A 22,767-nucleotide genomic window follows, 5' to 3' on the forward strand; every position below is an offset into this window, starting at 1 on the left:
GTATTTGTTCTGTTGTGTTACGGTGCGGATGTTCTCCCGAAATGTCGTTCTTGTTTGGTGTGGGTTCACAGTGTGGCGCATATTTGTAACCGTGTTAAAGTTGTTTATACGGCCACCCTCAGTGTGACCTGTATGGCTGTTGACCAAGTATGCATGGCATTCACTTGTGTGTGTGTGTGAAAAGCCGTAGATATTATGTGATTGGGCCGGCACGCAAAGGCAGTGCCTTTACAGTCACGAAATTAACACATTATTATGCCTAATTTTGTCGTGATGCCCCGCTGGATGCATTAAACAATGTAACAAGGTTTTCCAAAATAAATCAACTCAAGTTATGGAAAAAAATGCCATGAGGAGGTTGAGGTCGGCGGGGTTGGGGCGGGGGGTTAGGGGTGTATAATGTAGCGTCCTGGAAGAGTTAGGGCTGCAAGGGCTTCTGGGTATTTGTTCTGTTGTGTTACGGTGCGGATGTTCTCCCGAAATGTCATTATTGTTTGGTGTGGGTTCACAGTGTGGCGCATATTTGTAACCGTGTTAAAGTTGTTTATACGGCCACCCTCAGTGTGACCTGTATGGCTGTTGACCAAGTATGCATTGCATTCACTTGTGTGTGTGAAAAGCCGTAGATATTATGTGATTGGGCCGGCACGCAAAGGCAGTGCCTTTAAGGTTTATGGCGCTCTGTACTTCTCCCTACGTCCGTACAGTGGTGTTTTAAAAAGTGGGGATCGAACCGGGAACCCTCAGGTTGCTGGCACGGCCACTCTCCCTGACGTACGACTTGCATGCGTGAGTGTAGGTCTAAAACAAGGGGTGTGGAACACGGTTACACAGTTATGAGGCCCGTTTGTAACCGTATATAATTTATGAATATAAATGTATAAGAATTCACCTCATGATATTATAAAATAAATTGCTGTGCATTTGATTATTATATTTGTATACACTGTAAAAAAAGGAAAGAAAGATTTTTACGCCACAACTTTTACAGCATATTACTGTAAATGCAAAAACGGTACTATAGTTTTGTTTTTTTTTACTGTAAAATCCTGGCAACTGAGCTGCCAGTTGTTTTTTTTACTGTAAAATTTACTGTCATTTCTATAGTGTACAATTTGATTAATGACTTACTTTGATATAACTCAAGCAGAATTTTATTTTGTTTTCATTTTAAAAAGTTTGAAATGAATGATAGTATTACATTTGTTGCATTATGAGATAATAAAGTTTAAAATATACTCATGTATTTCTGTCTGTCACAGTGAAAAGATTACATTTAGTAAATGATAAAATGCTTTATTGACTCGTATTATTTCAGGGCTTTCACGGGCCGCGTTAAATTTGGGCGGTATAGCTCGGTTGGTAGACTGGCCGTGCCAGCAACTTGAGGGTTCCAGGTTCGATCCCCGCTTCCGCCATCCAAGTCACTGCCGTTGTGTCCTTGGGCAAGGCACTTTACCCACCTGCTCCCAGTGCCACCCACACTGGTTTAAATGTAACTCAGATATTGGGTTTCACTATGTAAAGCGCTTTGAGTCACGAGAGAAAAAGCGCTATATAAATATAATTCACTTCACTTAAATGATGTGGCCCCCGAGCCTTGAGTTTAAAACCAGTGGTCTAAAAAAAAAAAAAAAAAGGCTTTTTAAAAATACAGTGTTCCCTCGTGTTACGCTCCCAAAAAATACCCGCTTTAAGTGAAATCCGTGCAGTAGAAGTTGATTTTCTTTTTTCGATTTTTCATCTGTTTTCGTTCATTATATATATTTTTTCATTTACAGGATGTTTTTTTTATTTTTTTATTGTATGTATTTTTTAGTTTACAGTACTGTACAGTACCGTATTTTCCGGACCATAGGGCGCACCGGATTATAAGGCGCACTGCCGATGAATGGTCTATTTTGGATCTTTATTTACATATAAGGCGGATTATAGGGCGCATTAAAGGAGTCATATTATTTAATTTTTTTCCTAAATTTAAAAGACTTCCTTGTGGTCTACATAACATGTAATGGTGGCTCTTTGGTCAAAATGTTGCATAGATTATGTTTTAAAGATCATCTAACAGTCGCTTCAGGATGCACCGTCTTATTTACGTGCCTCCACTTCGACAGCGTCTTTACTCCGTCATCTTTTTTGTAGTGGTGTAGCGTGCAAGGACGGGAGTGGAAGAAGTGTCAAAAGATGGCGCTGACTGTTTTAATGACTTTTAGACTTCAATCCATAACGGAGCAGCATCTCCTCACCCGTGGCTCACTAGTGCAACAACAAGTGAAAAACCGTCCGACCGGAACTCTCTAATAACTAAAGTTCCTTGGGTGAATAATGTCAACTCATCACACCGGTATGTTTTAGCGCTTTCATGGCGAGTTTACTGACAGATATAAGTAAGAACTTTACGCTACTTTATATTAGAAATGGCAACAGCGGAGGATGAATGTCCCATAACAAGAAGATAAAGAAAAAGAAAAAGCTTATTGACTACGGTGTCGACACGGACTACAAAGGTGGATGCGCACAATTTTTCAAGACTTATGCAGATCCCAAATACAGATCAGCAGGTACCAGAAGGTAATAAAAGTTGCTTTTGCATAATATTGTGAAACAAAACGCCAGATAATATGTCTTACCTTATACCAGGGGTCGGCAACCCGCGGCTCCGGAGCCGCATGCGGCTCTTTGATCACTCTGATGCGGCTCAGCAGCTTACTTGCTGAACCCCCCAATTTTCCCCTGAGACTTCCGGATTTCAGTGCCGCTCGCAGAAAACTCCCGGATTAATATTCACCGATTTTCACCCTTATGGCTATAATAAGGGCGTGTCATGATGGTACAACATTTGACGCCCTCTATAATCTGCATTAACAGCGTGCCAGCCCATCACTTGTTATACAAATTTGCATTTTCTGCTTGCACTGACGGTGGTCATATAAACAACTTTAACACTCTTACTAATAATGCGCCACACTTTGAACCAAAACCAAACAAGAATGACAAACACATTTCGGGAGAACATCTGCACCTTAACACAACATAAACACAACAGAACAAACACCCAGAATCCCATGCAGCCCTGACTCTTCCGGGCTACATTATACACCCCTGCTCCCTCGCACATCAACCCCGGAAGAGTTAGGGCTGCATGGGATTCTGGGTATTTGTCCTGTTGTGTTTATGTTGTGTTACGGTGCAGATGTTCTCCCGAAATTTGTTTGTCATTCTTGTTTGGTGTGGGTTCACAGTGTGGCGCATTATTAGTAAGAGTGTTAAAGTTTTTTGGGGTTTTTTATACCGCCACCGTCAGTGTGACCTGTGTGGTTGTTGAGCAAGTATGCCTTGCTAACACCTACGTGAGGAAGCGGAAGTCCCATACATCGTGTGACTGTTCAGGCACGCTGGTTGTAGTGGGTGCTGTTTGCTGTATCATCACGGCACGCATGACTCTGACAAGTGCCATTCATTTAAAACCCGCGTGCCGCACCAGCTTTCAAATTCCACATAAAGGTGTGGGCGATGCCTGAGACCCCTGGTTTATACATAGCACAAAGCAAAAAAAAAAATTGTATGCAGTGTTATTTCATTTAAAATTTCTAAAACAATTTGCGGCTCCCATTGTTTCCTATAATTTGTGAAACTGGTCAAAATGGCTCTTTGACTGGTAAAGGTTGCCGACCCCTGCCTTATACACACACCATAATAATACTCCTATGTTGAAGCGCAGTGCAATCCATCAAGCGGTGCGGCTTCATAGCTTACCAAAGTCGTACTAAAACATTTTGATAGGTAATGTTCTATATTTTCAATAGAACATAGAAAATGTTGGTGTTAATAACTTGAGTCATATTGCCATAATATTGCAGTTTACACGTATCGCTTATGTTTAAGTTAAGTTAAACTTAACTTTAAGTTAGACAGGCTAGCTCTGTGTCGCCTTGGTAACGCTCGACACCAAAGTGCCTTGCTTTTCGCTTTGCAGAAGGCAGACTTTCTTACCTCCGCCAAAGAGGTTATGTTTTGTCCAAGGTTTGTTTGTCTGTTTGTTAGCAACATCACGCAACCAGTTGTGGCCGGATTTAATGCAGAGGATTCTGGGAGATGGAGTTTGTTTACAGAGAAACTACCCTCACCAAGTTTTTGTTTGATACCGTCACATGTCACGGTATTATTGACTTTGAAACCCGAAATACCACGGTATAAATAATACTGTTACATTCCTAATATACACTATATTGCCAAAAGTATTTGGGCACCCATCCAAATGATGAGAATCAGGTGTCCTAATCACTTGGCCCGGTGTATAAAATCAAGCACTTAGGCATGGAGACTGTTTCTACAAACATTTGTGAAAGAATGGGCCGCTTTCATTGATTTCCAGCGTGGAACTGTCATAGGATGCAGTGTTTCCCCCAGAAAATGTGTTCGTTAATGGTGTAAGGATCGGTGTAACTCGGCCTGTCGCCATCACGTCTCCACCTCGTCGCTGCCACCACAGCCTGGGGGGGAAATAGACTACAGACTGTGGTGAAGTAGGCCGGCTTCATCGCGTGAAGAAGCCTACAACTTTTGGTTGTGTTTTCCACTCCATTTGCTGAATGGCGATATACGACATATATATCTCGTTATTTTTTCCGTAAAGTAAAAACAAAACAGTCCTAGTTCCCTGAGATACTAAAATAATGACTTACAAAGTCCAATTAATGACTTACTGTAAGTAAGCATTTGAAAAAAAGAGTTAAAAGCGGGGCCACATGCTGACCTATGCTCAACTCATCATGCTTAATTTATTACAGCATTTGGGAAGCTTGTAGTTGATTTTCATTATGTAAGTGTTATATTTTTATCAACATGTGATAGCAGGGACCCTGCCATTCAAAACTAGGCTGCTACATTACTAATGATTAATGTAACTATAGCTGAAAAATAGTACAATAGCAATAGGAGAGACTATTCATCCCTGAACACCATGGAGTTCATGTAGGCTTTATGATGCAGTTACATTATTATATCAACTATCAGAGACAGAAACTCTTCATTTAACATAATGTCCTTTTTTGCTGCTTCAACACAGCTCAATCAACACAGAAAAAGGTAAAGGGAAATAACTTAGTTGTTAACTGTAGGTCAATGATGCTTGTCTTTCTCTCAGACAGACAGGGCTTTGCTGTCCGTAACACACGCACACACACACACACACGCGCACACACCGCAAAATGAGCTAACGTTACGCTAAAAGCTAATTAGCCTTCACTTCAAGGACTGCGAGTGAGCTGAGCTGCCGCTTATGTTTCTGGAACGTCAACGGGCTCATAGTGATGTTACTAGTAGTTGACTGGGAGGTGTTTATTATCATTTGCGGAGAGTCCGCTGCCTGATGCTTACCTGCTAAACGCTAATCACTGACTACATGCGTTCTGAATACGCACTGCTGATTGGCTGTTACCGCTCTGTTTGTAACCAATCAGATGGTTGTGTGGGTGGGACAATGCTGGGTGCTGCAGAGACGTACTGACAGAGGCAGAGGCAGAACTAAGCGGAGCAGCTTGTTAAGACTTTAGTTTAGGCAGTGGCTCTTTGTTGTTAAGGCGGCCGTCTTAACAACAACATGGGGATGCAAATGCTATCAACTCTAGCATCGGCTGATGCTAGTGATCAAGCTGATCAAACAAAACAGAAGTCATTATCATGGACCCATTAGCTGCGGAAGCCAGCTCTCCAGTCAGCTAAACAGACTCAATAACTCCGCGGTGACATTTTGGTGAATTTACGAAACTGAAACAATAAAAAAAAGAATGCCATTGTAAGTTAATACTAACACAGACACTGGTAAACTTGTTAGCTAATGTTAACGATGCTATCTTAATCACAGTACATTACAATAGCACGTACAAATATGCATGAAAACACTCCTACAGACATCACACATGGGACGGTTTAGTAAGTAAGAATTGTTTTAGTTATATTGTAAAACTTGCAAACGTTGCTTGGGGTGATAAAAAAAAGAATTCATACAAGTAGAAACGCTATAGACGACCCGAAGACCGAAACGGCACTTCTACTTCCGGTTCAAAGCTCAGTCTAAACAGAAAGGGAATGCAGCACCTGCAGTGAGCAAACTCGTCCACAGGATGGCGCCATAGCACAAATAATAACACACCTATTCAGTGCATTTGTCTTTTTTTTGTAACCATTCGCATTATGGTCATCATCAAAGAAAAATCCATAAATAAAACCGTTTATATGCTGCAGAGTTCAAAGCGTACAAAAGGAGCGGTGGTTTATAATCTGAAATTTATGGTAATTATTAGGGGTGTGGGGAAAAATCGATTCGAATTCAAATCGCAATTCTCACGTTGTGCGATTCAGAATTGATTCTCTTTTTTTTTTTTTTTTTTTTAGTTTTTTTTTTTTAAATTAATTAATCCAACAAAACAATACACAGCAATACCATAACAATGCAATCCAATTCCAAACCCAAACCCGACCCAGCAACACTCAGAACTGCAATAAACAGAGCAATTGAGAGGAGACACAAACACCACACAGAACAAACCAAAAGTAGTGAAACAAAAATTAATATTATCAACAACAGTATCAATATTAGTTACAATTTCAACATAGCAGTGATTAAAAATCCCTCATTGACATTATCATTAGACATTTATAAAAAATAAAATAAAAAAAGAACAATAGTGTCACAGTGGCTTACACTTGCATCCATCCATGCATCCATCCATCTTGTTCCGCTTATCCGAGGTCGGGTAGAGGGGCAGCAGCCTAAGCAGGGAAGCCCAGACTTCCCTCTCCCCAGCCACTTCGTCCAGCTCCTCCCGGGGGATCCCGAGGCGTTCCCAGGCCAGCCGGGAGACATAGTCTTCCCAACGTGGCCTCCTACCGGTCGGACGTGCCCTAAACACCTCCCTAGGGAGGCGTTCGGGTGGCATCCTGACCGGATGCCCGAACCACCTCATCTGGCTCCTCTCGATGTGGAGGAGCAGTGGCTTTACTTTGAGCTCCTCCCGGATGGCAGAGCTTCTCACCCTATCTCTAAGGGAGAGCCCCGCCACCCGGCGGAGGAAACTCATTTGGGCCGCTTGTACCCGTGATCTTGTCCTTTCGGTCATAACCCAAAGCTCATGACCATAGGTGAGGATGGGAACGTAGATCGACCGGTAAATTGAGAGCTTTGCCTTCCGGCTCAGCTCCTTCTTCACCACAACGGATCGATACAGCGTCCGCATTACCGAAGACGCCGCACCGATCCGCCTGTCGATCTCACCATCCACTCTTCCCTCACTCGTGAACAAGACTCCGAGGTACTTGAACTCCTCCACTTGGGGCAAGATCTCCTCCCCAACCCAGAGATGGCACTCCACCCTTTTCCGGGCGAGAACCATGGACTTGGACTTAGAGGTGCTGATTCTCATTCCAGTCGCTTCACACTCGGCTGCGAACCGATCCAGTGAGAGCTGAAGATCCTGGCCAGATGAAGCCATCAGGATCACATCATCTGCAAAAAGCAGAGACCTAATCCTGCAGCCACCAAACCGGATCCCCTCAACGCCTTGACTGCGCCTAGAAATTCTGTCCATAAAAGTTATGAACAGAATCGGTGACAAAGGGCAGCCTTGGCGGAGTCCAACCCTCACTGGAAACGTGTCCGACTTACTGCCGGCAATGCGGACCAAGCTCTGACACTGATCATACAGGGAGCAGACTGCCACAATCAGACAGTCCGATACCCCATACTCTCTCACTCCCCACAGGACTTCCCGAGGGACACGGTCGAATGCCTTCTCCAAGTCCACAAAGCACATGTAGACTGGTTGGGCAAACTCCCATGCACCCTCAAGGACCCTGCCGAGAGTATAGAGCTGGTCCACAGTTCCACGACCAGGACGAAAACCACACTGTTCCTCCTGAATCCGAGGTTCGACTATCCGGCGTAGCCTCCTCTCCAGTACACCTGAATAGACCTTACCGGGAAGGCTGAGGAGTGTGATCCCACGATAGATAGAACACACCCTCCGGTTCCCCTTCTTAAAGAGAGGAACCACCACCCTGGTCTGCCAATCCAGTGGTACCGCCCCCGATGTCCACGCGATGCTGCAGAGTCTTGTCAACCAAGACAGCCCCACAGCATCCAGAGCCTTAAGGAACTGGATGCATCGCATCTCATAACCTTGACAACACACTGTGTCCAATATTTCCACAAAGATAAAATAAGTCATATTTTTGCTTCATTTAATAGTTAAAACAAATGTACATTATTGCAATCAGTTGATAAAACATTGTCCTTTACAATTATAAAAGCTTTTTATAAAAATCTACTACTCTGCTTGCATGCCAGCAGACTGGGGTAGATCCTGCTGAAATCCTATGTATTGAATTAATAGAGAATCCTTTTGAATTTGGAAAAAGTCGTTTTTGAATCGAGAATTTGCGTTGACTCGGAAAAAAATCGATTTTGAATCGAATCGTGACTCCAAGAATCGATATTGAATCGAATAGTGGGACACCCAAAGATTCGCAGTCCTAGTAATTATTATAAAGTATACTTCTGACCAGATGTAGACCAGGGCTGTCAAACTTGTTTTTATTGAGGGCCACGTCACTGTTAAGGGCCGTTTGTAACAAAAGGATGTCATGTCTGTGTAATCATGTTTTGTTTAGTTATAGGACTCTTTAGTTTCTGCCTTTTCACTCCCTTGTCTTGATTCCATGATTACCCCATTAGTTTCAAATGTTCCACATTTGGACTCATTGTGCACTCTTGATTGTCACCATAGCAACCCATTAGTTTTCACCTGTCACGTCACGCCCCTGTTTCACGTCTTGAGTCACGCACCTGTTTTCGTTAATCATGTCTGTAGTATTTAAGTTCAGTGTTTTTCAGTTTGTCTTTCTGACGACCTCACCACATTTATGCTATGTCCATTCTTTCCATGTCCATTCTTCATGCAACTATTTTTGTCCAAGCCAAGTAAGTTTTTGTTCCATGTTTATAGTCCTTTTGGTTTCATAGTTTGTTCTCCGCCATTGTGCGTGTTTTTCGTTTGTACTTTTTTGCTATAGTCTTTTGGTTTCATAGTTTATTCTCCGCCACTGTGCGCGCTTTTCGTTTTTTTTTATATATTAATAAATCATGTACCTTCATTCCCGTCTCGCCCGAGCCAACTTTCCGTTGCATCCCGGAAAAGCAAACACCCAAGATCAAGTCATGACAAAGGAATATAAAAGTATAAGTATTCACCTCATGATATTATTATTATTACACAATTACCGATACATTTGATCATTGTATTTATTTTTATTTTTATACGTACTCCGTAAAAAAAAGTCTGCGGACTGACAGCTCAAAATAGAAAAATGGTACCACTGTTTGTTTACGGTAAAATTCTGGCCACAGTGCGGCCAGTTTTTTGTTTGTTTTATCGTAATATCTATTGTCGTTTTTTTACAATGCACAGTTTAATGAATAACTTTCTTTGAAATCATAAGTCCATGAGATATTTATTTTAATATTGGTTACATTATTATGAAACTAATGTTGAAGGTGAATAATGAAGGTGTTTGCTTGTTCTACTTTCATGGACTGAATTCGTACTACTGCAGTGACATTTGGCAGCAGTGCGGACGTGTCCATTCAAAAGCCCAAAGAAGTAGTTGCTAATTTAGCATCGCTTCAAACGCCGTCAGCCTTACACATTTACGGTCGTATTTTTAAAACGACCGTACTATTTAGGTTTAAATTGTAGCCGAACACTTTCCCTGAATATATCATGTCTAAAGAATATTGAGTTTTTCATAGTTATTGCCATTTTATTGTGTTTTGTTGACTTTTTCAATTAATGCCAAAAAGGAATTGCAGTTTTGAATTGACTTCACCGCGGTAGGAGATATTAAACACTTTTCTTTCCCTTTTGAACCTATCAACCTATTATTTAATTTTTTTTACCTCTTTATATAAACTTTGAACATCATCTGCAATATAAACACTATTGAACATATTTAACTGAATTGTTTAATATTTTGTTCATATGTGATTATGTATAGTAAATTCAAACCTTTACATCTAATAATAGACATACTTAGACTGCATTTATGTTGGTTGTGTATTTTACACTCACACACACACACACACACACACACACACACACACACACACACACACACACACACACACACACACACACACACACACACACACAGCCAAATGTACTTCTGATTATTGTTTAGTTAACCCATAAAACGTAGGCTTAGGTCAGGCTGATTAGAAAAATACAAACCCCGTTTCCATATGAGTTGGGAAATTGTGTTAGATGTAAATATAAACGGAATACAATGATTTGCAAATCCTTTTCAACCCATATTCAATTGAATGCACTACAAAGACAACATATTTGATGTTCAAAATCATAAACTTTATTATTTTTTTGCAAATAATAATTAACTTAGAATTTCATGGCTGCAACACGTGCCAAAGTAGTTGGGAAAGGGCATGTTCACCACTGTGTTACATGGCCTTTCCTTATCACTCAGTAAACGTTTGGGAACTGAGGAGACACATTTTTGAAGCTTCTCAGGTGGAATTCTTTCCCATTCTTGCTTGATGTACAGCTTAAGTTGTTCAACAGTCCGGGGGTCTCCGTTATGATATTTTAGGCTTCATAATGCGCCACACATTTTCAACGGGAGACAGGTCTGGACTACAGGCAGGCCAGTCTAGTACCCGCACTCTTTTACTATGAAGCCACGTTGATGTAACACGTGGCTTGGCATTGTCTTGCTGAAATAAGCAGGGGCGTCCATGGTAACGTTGCTTGGATGGCAACATATGTTGCTCCAAAACCTGTCTGTACCTTTCAGCATTAATGGCGCCTTCACAGATGTGTAAGTTACCCATGTCTTGGGCACTAATACACCCCCATACCATCACACATGCTGGCTTTTCAACTTTGCGCCTATAACAATCCGGATGGTTCTTTTCCTCTTTGGTCCGGAGGACACGACGTCCACAGTTTCCAAAAACAATTTGAAATGTGGACTCGTCAGACCACAGAACACTTTTCCACTTTGTATCAGTCCATCTTAGATGAGCTCAGGCCCAGCGAAGCCGACGGCGTTTCTCTGTGTTGTTGATAAACGGTTTTCGCCTTGCATAGGAGAGTTTTAACTTGCACTTACAGATGTAGCGACCAACTGCAGTTACTGACAGTGGGTTTCTGAAGTGTTCCTGAGCCTGTGTGGTGATATCCTTTACACACTGATGTCGCTTGTTGATGCAGTACAGCCTGAGGGATGGAAGGTCACGGGCTTAGCTGCTTACGTGCAGTGGTTTCTCCAGATTCTCTGAACCCTTTGATGATATTACGGACCGTAGATGGTGAAATCCCTAAATTCCTTGCAATAGCTGCTTGAGAAAGGTTTTTCTTAAACTGTTCAACAATTTGCTCACGCATTTGTTGACCAAGTGGTGACCCTCGCCCCATCCTTGTTTGTGAATGACTGAGCATTTCATGGAAGCTGTTTTTATACCCAATCATGGCACCCACCTGTTCCCAATTTGCCTGCACACCTGTGGGATGTTCCAAATAAGTGTTTGATGAGCATTCCTCAACTTTATCAGTATTTATTGCCACCTTTCCCAACTTCTTTGTCACGTGTTGCTGGCATCAAATTCTAAAGTTAATGAATATTTGCACAAAAAAAAAAAAGTTTATCAGTTTGAACATCAAATATGTTGTCTTTGTAGCATATTCAACTGAATATGGGTTGAAAATGATTTGCAAATCATTGTATTCCGTTTATATTTACACCAACACAATTTCCCAACTCATATGGAAACGGGGTTTGTAAGTAAATATACTCCATGAGAAGGGACTCATAAATAACAGTTGAAAAAATAAATATAGATTCAGTTGTATTGCGCTAAAATAAATAAACTGAAAATAATAATAATAATGGTTCTTAACTAAACTGTCGATAAGAAAAAAAATACAAATACAGCTTTACCACTTTAGTCATAATTTTTGCACTTGAGAAAATGACGTTTGCGCCAGACTTCTTCTGTTTGTTTGATATTGTCATTACTGCCACAAGTGGTGGAAAAGTGTATTACAACTTAGTGCAGCTAAGTCCTATACGAGAGAACCAGATTTGTTTCTAAGGGAATGGCTAAGAAACATTATATTAAGACATGTTTCATTCCCCAGTAGTGTTGTCCCGATACCAACATTTTAATACCGGTACCAAAATGTAATTCGCTATTTTTCTAAATAAAGGGGACCACAAAAAAAGGCATTATTGGCTTTATTTTTTTTTTTTAAATCTTAGGGTACATGAAACATATGTTTATTATGGCAATTTTGCCCTTAAATAAAATAGTGAACAAACTAGACAACTTGTCTTTTAGTAGTAAGTAAACAAACAAAGACTCCTAATTAGTCTGTTGACATATGCAGTAACATATTGTGTCATTTATACACCTATTATTTTGTCAACATTATTAAGGACAAGCTGTAAAAAATGATTATTAATCTTCTTGTTCATTTACTGTTAATATCTGCTTACTTTCTGTTTTAACATGTTCTATCTACACTTCTGTTAAAATGTAATAATCGCTTATTCTTCTGTTGTTTGGATACTTGACATTAGTTTTGGATGATACCACAAATGTAGGTATCGATCCGATACCAATTAGTTACAGGTATCAGGGACGTATTTCCTGAGTTTATAAACATAATACGAGCTTTTTAAAGAGGAAAAAAGATTTTGTAATGATAAAAAATATCGATGTAATCATAGTAGTATCGACTAGATACGCAATTGTACTTGGTATCATTACAGTGGATGTCAGGTGTAGATCCACTCATGGCGTTTATTTACATGTTGACGCCGGTGAGCTACGGTGTGTAGTGAAGCATTTTTAGCTATTCCTCGTCCTGCGGTGATAATGCTACTCGTAAGAAACGTACTTTATTTGTTGCCATGGAGACGAGGATTAGTGATTTAGAAGTAGCTAAAACACTGCCGACTGCGAATGGATGTTAGCTGCTAGCCATGTCTTCAAGCACCTCTTCCTGAGGGCGTTATAGCTTCACCTTCACCAAAATGCGTCCCTTTTCTGTCTACACGCTGTGTCTGCTTGTAAGTACTCTGTGTGTGCGCGCTGCCGAACATGCTCCTCTGCTCGTAAAACCAACAATGTGACGACGCGCCGTCATGCCCGTTAAAAATAAAAAATACAAATGGGGAGTCGGTACTTTTCAAACAGAGTATAGTACCGTTTTTTGATTCATTAGTACCGCGGTACCATACTAGTACCGGTATACCGTACAACCCTACTCCCCAGCACTGTTGTCGATGGCTGCATCACTTTAGTGACGTGTTAAGAATAACCTTGAGTTGTGCCGCCTGTACATTTTTAATACTGTGTTTACGACTTACTGCAACTTTTCCAATAGTGGACCCAAATATTCGCACCGAGTCTGCGGAGCACAAGAGTGAACGGACCGGAGCTTGGCAACACAGCGAGCCACTTTTACTCAACCTGTGATTTAATGCCCTGCAAGGATTTATTTTATGACCCCCGTCTGACATAATTTACTCAGGATGTCTATATTCATGTTGTTATTTAGAATCTTTCAGCCCGGCAACTCCGTGACATATTCATTGCCATGTGTTGGGAAATTGTACAAGGTTGAGGTTCACCATATTTTCATGCTGCACGTCCAACTTCTCCATGGCGCCATTGCACATTCTCAAACCACATTTGGCTGATACCTACTTTTTCCGCATCTGTACCTGATTCCAATAAGACAATCTATACCAGGGATTTCCAATGTGGGGCCCGCAGGCCAAATTTAGCCCGTTGTGTCACTTTGGTGATTCGTAAATGTAACGCATAATCATACTGACCTTGATGGCTTGTTCGTAAGGCTACACCGTTAAAAATAATCAGTCGATTTTATGGTAAAAAAAAACCTGGCAGCTCAGTCACTGAATTTACCATAAAAAGATCAGTGGTACGATTTTTCCATTTACAGTAATGCATTGTAAAAACAATGAACATGGATGTTATGTTAAAATAGTAGCAGCTCAGTCGCCAGAATTTTGCAGTCAAAAATAACGGTGGTATTTTTTTTTAATTTACAGTAATGCACTGTAAAAAAAAAAAAAAAAAAAAAAGGTTGTATATTTTTCTGTAAAAAAACTAGCAGCTCAGTCGCCAGCAAGTAAAAAAAAAATACGAGTTTTTCCATTTACAGTAATGCTCTGTAAAAACAATGAACATTGATGTTATGTTAAAATAGTAGCAGCTCAGTCGCCAGAATATAGCGGTTAAAAAATAACAGTGGTATTGTTTTTTTAATTTACAGTAATTCATTGTAAAAACAATTATAGTAGATTTTTCTTTCAAAAAAAAACTAGCAGCTCAGTCCCCAGAATTTTGCAGTCAAAAATAACGGTGGTATTTTTTTTTTAATTTACAGTAATGCACTGTTAAAAAAAAGGAAAAAAAAGGTTGTAGATTTTTCTGTAAAAAAAACTAGCAGATCAGTCGCCAAAATTTGACCGTAAAAATAAGAGTTTTTCCATTTACAGTAGTGCACTGTAAAAACAATGAACATGGACGTCATGTTAAAATAGTAGCAGCTCAGTCACCAGAAATGTTGCGGTTAAAAATAACAGTGGTATTTTTCTTTAATTTACAGTGATGCACTGTGAAAAAAAAAAAAAAAAAGGTTGGAGATTTTTCTGTAAAAAAACTAGCAGCTCAGTCGCCAAAATTTGACCCTAAAAATAAGAGTTTTTCCATTTACAGTAGTGCACTGTAAAAACAATGAACATGGATGTTATGTTAGAATAGTAGCAGCTCAGTCCCCAGAGATTTGCAGTCAAAAATAACGGTGGTATTTTTTATTTTTTTATTTACAGTAATGCACTGTATAAAAAAAAAAGAAAAAAAAAAAAAGATTGTAGATTTTTCTGGAAAAAACACTGGAAGCTCAGTTGCCAAAATTTGACCCTAAAAATAAGAGTTTTTCCATTTACAGTAGTGCACTGTAAATACAATGGACATGGATGTTATGTTAACAAAGTAGCAGCTCAGTCCCCAGAAATTTGCAGTCAAAAATAACAGTGGTATTGTTTTTTAATTTACAGTAATGCACTGTAAAAAAATAAAAATTATAGTAGATTTTTCTGTAAAAAAAAAAACTAGCAGCTCAGTCGCCAGAATATGACCCTAAAAATAAGAGTTTTTCCACTTACAGTAATGCACTGTAAATACAATGAACATGGATGTTATGTTAACAAAGTAGCAGCTCAGTCGCCAGAATATAGCGGTTAAAAATAACAGTGGTATTGTTTTTTAATTTACAGTAATGCACTGTAAAAAAAAAAAAATTATAGTAGATTTTTCTGTAAAAAAAGAAACCTAGCAACTCAGTCGCCAGAATTTTGCAGTCAAAAATAAAGGTGGTATTTTTTTTTAATTTACAGTAATGCACTGTAAAAAAAAAAGGTTGTATATTTTTTTGTAAAAAAACTAGCAGCTCAGTCGCCAAAATTTGACCCTAAAAATAAGAGTTTTTCCATTTACAGTAGTGCACTGTAAATACAATGGACATGGATGTTATGTTAAAATAGTAGCAGATCAGTTGCCAGAATTTTGCAGTCAAAAATAACGGTGGTATTTTTTTTTAATTTACAGTAATGCACTGTAGAAAAAAAAAAAGGTTGTATATTTTTCTGTAAAAAAACTAGCAGCTCAGTCGCCAAAATTTGACCCTAAAAATAAGAGTTTTTTGTAAAAACAATGAACATGGATGTTATGTTAACAAAGTAGCAGCTCAGTCCCCAGAATTTTGCGGTTAAAAATAACAGTGGTATTGTTTTTTTTAATTTTCAGTAATGCACTGTAAAACTTTTTTTTTTTTAAAAAAGGTTTTTCTGGGGGAAAAAACTAGCAGCTCAGTTGCCAAAATTTGACCCTAAAAATGAGAGTTTTTCCATTTACAGTAATGCACTGTAAAAACAATGAACATGGATGTTATGTTAACAAAGTAGCAGCTCAGTCCCCAGAATATAGCGGTTAAAAATAACAGTGGTATTGTTTTTTAAGGGACGGCGTGGCGCAGTGGGAGAGTGGCCGTGCGCAACCCAAGGGTCCCTGGTTCAATCCCCACCTAGTACCAACCTCGTCATGTCCGTTGTGTCCTGAGCAAGACACTTCACCCTTGCTCCTGATGGGTGCTGGTTAGCGCCTTGCATGGCAGCTCCCTCCATCAGTGTGTGAATGTGTGTGTGAATGGGTAAATGTGGAAGTAGCGCTTTGAGTACCTTGAAGGTAGAAAAGCGCTATGCAAGTACAACCCATTTATTTATTTATTTATTATAATTTACAGTAATGCACTGTAAAAAAAAATATATATTTATAGTAGATTTTTCTGTAAAAAAAACTTAGCAGCTCAGTCGCCAGAATTTTGCAGTCAAAAATAAAGGTGGTATTTTTTTTAAATTTAATTTAATGCACTGTAAAAAAAAAGGTTGTATATTTTTCTGTAAAAAAAACTAGCAGCTCAGTCGCCAGAATTTGACCCTAAAAATAAGAGTTTTTCCATTTACAGTAGTGCACTGTAAAAACAATGGACATGGATGTTATGTTAGAATAGTAGCAGCTCAGTTGCCAGAATTTTGCAGTCAAAAATAACGGTGGTATTTTTTTTAAATTTACAGTAATGCACTGTAAAAAAGAAGAAGAAAAAAAAAAAAAAAGGTATATTTTTCAGTAAAAGAATTAGCAGCTCAGTAGCCAAAATTTGACCCTAAGAATAAGAGTTTTTCCATTTACAGTAATGCACTGTAAAAACAATGAACATGGATGTCATGTTAACAAAGTAGCAGCTCAGTTGCCAAAATATTGCGGTTAAAAATAACAGTGGTATTTTGTTTTAATTTACAGTAATGCACTGTAAAAAAAAAAAAAAAAAAGGTTGTAGATTTTTCTGTAAAAAAAACTAGCAGCTCAGTCCCCAGAATTTTGCAGTCAAAAATAACAGTGGTAGTTTTTTTAATTTACAGTAATGCACTGTAAAAAAAAAAAAAAAATTATAGTAGATTTTTCTGCAAAAAAAAATCATGCCATGATTTTACCCGTTTGGCCCACGTGGGAATAGATTTTCCTCCATCCATGTGGCCCCTGAACTAAAATTAGGTTTGTTTTGTTTGTTTACAGTTTTTACTATAGTTGCCACCTGCTATAGCATCTGACCATTTATACTTTATGGCGGCGTGAGGCTAAATTCTGCTGTTGCGTGATAAAAAATATATATATCCGTTTGGCCCTCAGACCATTGGCGCATTTTCGCTCTGGCCCTCGTAGGCAAAAGGTTTGGGCCCCCCCCCCCTGCTCGGCACATAGAAAACAATCTGAAGTTGTCTTTATTTTTAGGTTATCATGCCATGATTTTACCCGTTTGGCCCACGTGGGAATAGATTTTCCTCCATCCATGTGGCCCCTGAACTAAAATGAGTTTTTTTTGTTTTTGTTTTATTTTTTACAGTTTTTACTATAGTTGCCACCTGCTATAGCACCTGACAGTCTCTACTTTATGACGGCGTGAGGCTAAATTCTGCTGTCTCCGTTTGGCCCTCAGACCATTGGCGCATTTTCGCTCGGGCCCTCGGAGGCAAAAAGATTGAGCCCCCCCCCCCCTGCTCGGCACATAGAAAACAATCTGAAGTTGTCTTTATTTTTAGGTCACCATGCCATGATTTTACCCGTTTGGCCCACGTGGGAATAGATTTTCCTCCATCCATGTGGCCCCTGAACTAAAATTAGGTTTTTTTTTTTGTTTGTTTTTTTTTTACAGTTTTTACTATTATTGCCACTTACTGCACCTCACAGTCTCTACCTTATGGCGGCGTGAGGCTAAATTCTGCTGTTGCATGTTAAAAAGAAAAAAAAATCTCTGTTTGGCCCTCAGACCATTGGTGCATTTTCACTCGGGCCCTCTGAGGCAAAACGTTTGCCCCCCTTGCTCGGCACGTGGAAAACAATCTGAAGTTGTCTTCATTTTTAGGTTATCATGCCATGATTTTACCCGTTTGGCCCACGTGGGAATAGATTTTCCTCCATCCATGTGGCCCCTGAACTTAAATTAGGTTTTTTTGTTTTGTTTTTGTTTTCTTTTTTACAGTTTTTACTATAGTTGCCACCTGCTATAGCATCTGACCGTATCTACTTTATGGCGGCGTGAGGCTAAATTCCATTTGGCCCTCAGACCATTGGCGCATTTTCGTTCGGGCCCTTGGAGGCAAAAAGTTTGCCCCCCCCCCCCACCTGCTCGGTACATAGAAAACAACCTGAAGTTGTCTTTATGTCTAGGTTATCATGCCATGAATTTACCCGTTTGGCCCATGTGGAGATTTTCCTCTATCCATGTGGCCCCTGAACTAAAATGAGGTTTTTTTTGTTTGTTTACAGTTTTTACTATAGTTGCCACCTGCTATAGCACCTGACCGTTTCTACTTTATGGCTGCGTGAGGCTAAATTTTGCTGTTGCGTTTTAAATAAAAAAACGCCGTTTGGCCCTCAGACCATTGGTGCATTTTTGCTCGGGCCCTCGGAGGCAAAAAGATTGAGGCTCCCCCCCCTGCTCGGCACATAGAAAACAATCTGAAGTTGTCTTTATTTTTAGGTTATCATGCCATGATTTTACCCGTTTGGCCCACGTGGGAATAGATTTTCCTCCATCCATGTGGCCCCTGAACTAAAATGAGTTTTTTTTGTTTTTGTTTTATTTTTTACAGTTTTTACTATAGTTGCCACCTGCTATAGCATCTGACCGTTTCTACTTTATGGCGGTGTGAGGCTAAATGCTGCTGTTGCTTGTAAAAAAATTATTTTTTTTTAAAATCTCCATTTGGCCCTCAGACCATTGGCGCATTTTCGCTCGGGCCCTCGGAGGCAAAAAGATTGAGCCCCCCTGCTCGGCACATAGAAAACAATCTGAAGTTGTCTTTATTTTTAGGTTATCATGCCATGATTTTACACGTTTGGCCCACGTGGGAATAGATTTTCCTCCATCCATGTGGCCCCTGAACTAAAATGAGTTTATTTTGTTTTGTTTTGGGTTTTTTTTTACAGTTTTTACTATAGTTGCCACCTGACAGTCTCTACTTTATGGCGGCGTGAGGCTAAATTCTGCTGCTGCGTGTTAAAAAATCTCCGTTTGGCCCTCAGACCATTAGCGCATTTTCGCTCGGGCCCTTGGAGGCAAAATGTTTGAGTCCCCCCCCCCCCACCCCCCACCCCTCACCCCCTCTGCTCGGCACATAGAAAACAATCTGAAGTTGTTTTTATTTTTAGGTTATCATGCCATGATTTTACCCGTTTGGCCCACGTGGGAATAGATTTTCCTCCATCCATGTGGCCCCTGAACTAAAATGAGTTTATTTTGTTTTGTTTTGTTTTTTTTACAGTTTTTACTATAGTTGCCACCTGACAGTCTCTACTTTATGGCGGCGTGAGGCTAAATTCTGCTGTTGCGTGTTAAAAAAAAATCTCTGTTTGGCCCTCAGACCATTGGCGCATTTTCGCTCGGGCCCTCGGAGGCAAAAAGATTGACCCCCCCTGCTCGGCACATAGAAAACAATCTGAAGTTGTCTTTATCTTTAGATTATCATGCCATGATTTTACCTGTTTGGCCCACGTGGGAATAGATTTTCCTCCATCCATTTGGCCCCTGAACTAAAATGAGGTTGGGTTTTTTTTTTTTTTTTTTTATAGTTTTTACTATAGTTGCCACCTGCTATAGCACCTGAGCGTCTCTACCTTATGGCGGCGTGAGGCTAAATTCTGCTGTCTCTGTTTGGCCCTCAGACCATTGGCGCATTTTCGCTCAGGCCCTCGGAGGCAAAAAAATTGAGCCCCCCCCCCCCCCCCCCCTGCTCGGCACATAGAAAACAATCTGAAGTTGTCTTTATTTTTAGGTTATCATGCCATGATTTTACACGTTTGGCCCACGTGGGAATAGATTTTCCTCCATCCATGTGGCCCCTGAACTAAAATGAGTTTATTTTGTTTTGTTTTGTTGTTTTTTACAGTTTTTACTATAGTTGCCACCTGACAGTCTCTACTTTATGGCGGCGTGAGGCTAAATTCTGCTGTTGCGTGATAAAAAAAATATATATCCGTTTGGCCCTCAGGCCATTGGCGCATTTTCGCTCTGGCCCTCGTAGGCAAAAGGTTTGGGGCCCCCCCCTGCTCTGCACATAGAAAACAATCTGAAGTTGTCTTTATTTTTAGGTTATCATGCCATGATTTTACCCGTTTGGCCCACGTGGGAATAGATTTTCCTCCATCCATGTGGCCCCTGAACTAAAATGAGTTTATTTTGTTTTGTTTTGTTGTTCTTTTTTACAGTTTTTACTATAGTTGCCACCTGCTATAGCACCTGACAGTCTCTACTTTATGGCGGCGTGAGGCTAAATTCTACTGTTGCTTGTTAAAAATAAATAAATAAATAAATAAATCTCCATTTGGCCCTCAGACCATTGCCGCATTTTCGCTCGGGCCCTCGGAGGCAAAAAGTTTGCCCCCCCCCCCCCCCCCCCCCCCCCGCCCCCCCAAAAAAACCTCCCCCCCCGCTTCTCCCTTAGCAGCGTGCTGCAGCTCGTACGTGCGACGTGGGGCGCACATCTGTGGAGTGACTCGGAGGAATGTCGGCAGGCCACGTTCGAGCCCACATTGTGTGCAAAAAATAAATAAATAAATAAAAAAGCCCTCCAACACGAACATGCAACAACAGGCGCTTTGTCACGGGAGCCTCATTTGAATATTTCCGTGGGCCTCACACCACCACCACCACCACCACCACCACACCGCAACATGGAACAGGTGTGACGCGCGGTTGTTGTTACATGCGTGATAGTGCGTCTTTTTTTTTTTTTTTTTTTTTTTTTTTTTTAACATTCTAGCTTTGCTGTAAATAAAATAACACGCCAGGCGTGGTCAGCGGGGGTGGGAAAAAGAAATCATACACGCCGCGTGATTCTACCTTATGGGGGTCGATGCGGATCCTCTCCTCGCCTTTATGCGGGCTCTCCGGCCACAGGTGATAGCTGGAGCCGTAGTTGGGGCTCTCCTTGCTGCTGCTGCTGCTGCTGCTGCTGCCGCCGCCGGTCGCGCTCGACTTGGCCGGGGGCGTTGCGCCTGGCGCGGGGGTCCTGGCGCACTTCTCGCGGTCCTGCTGGTCACCGGGCCGCTGGGAGACGTCGACGAGCCCCGGTGCGCGCTGCTGCTGCAGCAGTGGAGCCTGGCGGGTCCTACATAGCTCCCCGGAGCCGCTGGCGCAGTAGTTGACGGGCAGGCTGCTCCCCACCAGTAGCTGCCGCTGCGCTCGCAATTGCGGGATCTGTTGCTGCTGCGTCCGCGGCTCGGCGAGAATGCACCTTTTCTGCGAGTTTGCACGGATTCCTTCAGGGGAGGAGTCCCTGGGTGGATGACAGTGTTGCTTCTGCTGCAGCTGCCTGTGGTCTCCTCCTCCTCCCCTGCAGCGTTCCACGATGCTCGCCTGGCGGTAATTATCGCCACTCCTTGCCAGACGTTGACAATCCCCGGGAAAGGAGGTTGTTGGCGGCGGTGGAAGCGGAATAGGCGCAGGGGAGGGCTGCGGTGCGGGGAGAGGACGCTGGTTTTGTGAATGGTCCGTGGAAAAGCTGCAGTGGCAGCTGGGGAAAAGAGGCTGGGAGCCGGCCGGGGCCCAGGGATCCTGCTGCTGCGCGCCCGCTGGAAACGGCGTTTCCCCGCGCCGCGCGGGCTGACTCAGGCAGGGGAGCTCCTGGAGGCTCCGGCGGTGCGCGTCGCACTCTCGCTGCTGGGAAGAGGGCGGGGGCGGCAGGCTGAAAACAGGCGCGTCTGGCTCGCCGCTCGCTGCCGTCTGCTGGGGGGTCTGATGCTGCTGCTGATGCTGCTGATGCTGATGGACAGCCCCCGCGCACCGATGCCGCATCCCCCTGATCGCCGAGTCTCGCTGCGGTCGCTCCTCTGCCGTGCACAACAGCCCCGACGCCCGCTCATCGCGACCAGCCCTCGTGTCATTGGGTGGCTCTGCCTTAAAACGTCACGCTTTCTTGCCAAAACGCCGCCTTCGCCCCCCCGGAGAGGAGGGCTCCATGCCCTGCTATGCGCACACAGGTTGCAGCGGATCAATCGGTGGGGCCCCCCGTGGAGAGGGACAGTTGGTGTTTGAATCCCGCTCTCTTCAACCCACTTTTTTGGTCAATGTTGCCATAAGCATGGTCAGAAAAGACTTTTGACTGGCAGGTCACCACAGGCCTGTCAAACATAAACATGTGCCCACACCTTCAATGTCACCATCAACAAAGCGACATGCATGTGCATCCTGCTCTTTAATAATTGAGAAGAGTAACCCTGGTTTTAAATTACAGTGTAAAAAAAATACTTCAAGCGGGGGTCTACATGAAAACCATGGCCGCACTTCCATATACGCCAAACCTGGGCAAAATACGGCCCGCGGGCCACATGCGGCCCGTTAAGATTTTTAATCCAACCCGCCGGACGTTCTACATCTTTTTTTTTCCGACCTTTAACATCAAAACTGTTGCCGCCATCATGATGTGCAGTGCAGTTTTTAAATGACCGTAAGTCTTGAACTACAGAAAGTACTTCAATGGTCGAAATCTGCACTTTTGGGTGTTATAGGAGTTATTACGCATGTGTCAGGAACAGATTTTACA

At 41.7% G+C, this 22,767-nt stretch overlaps 1 protein-coding gene across 1 annotated transcript in view; it reads right to left on the minus strand.

The window, feature by feature from the left end:
- kcnn1a (potassium intermediate/small conductance calcium-activated channel, subfamily N, member 1a) overlaps window positions 1–22,019 on the minus strand; it is a 339,162-nt gene extending 317,143 nt beyond the window's left edge. The window contains exon 1 of the mRNA XM_072912872.1: window positions 21,066–22,019. Coding sequence (XP_072768973.1) covers window positions 21,066–22,019 — 954 coding nt within the window. The remainder of the gene's footprint in view (window positions 1–21,065) is intronic.
- Between the last annotated feature and the right edge of the window lie 748 nt (window positions 22,020–22,767).

Source organism: Nerophis lumbriciformis, linkage group LG03 (assembly GCF_033978685.3).
Source record: "Nerophis lumbriciformis linkage group LG03, RoL_Nlum_v2.1, whole genome shotgun sequence".
Lineage (NCBI taxonomy): Eukaryota > Metazoa > Chordata > Actinopteri > Syngnathiformes > Syngnathidae > Nerophis > Nerophis lumbriciformis.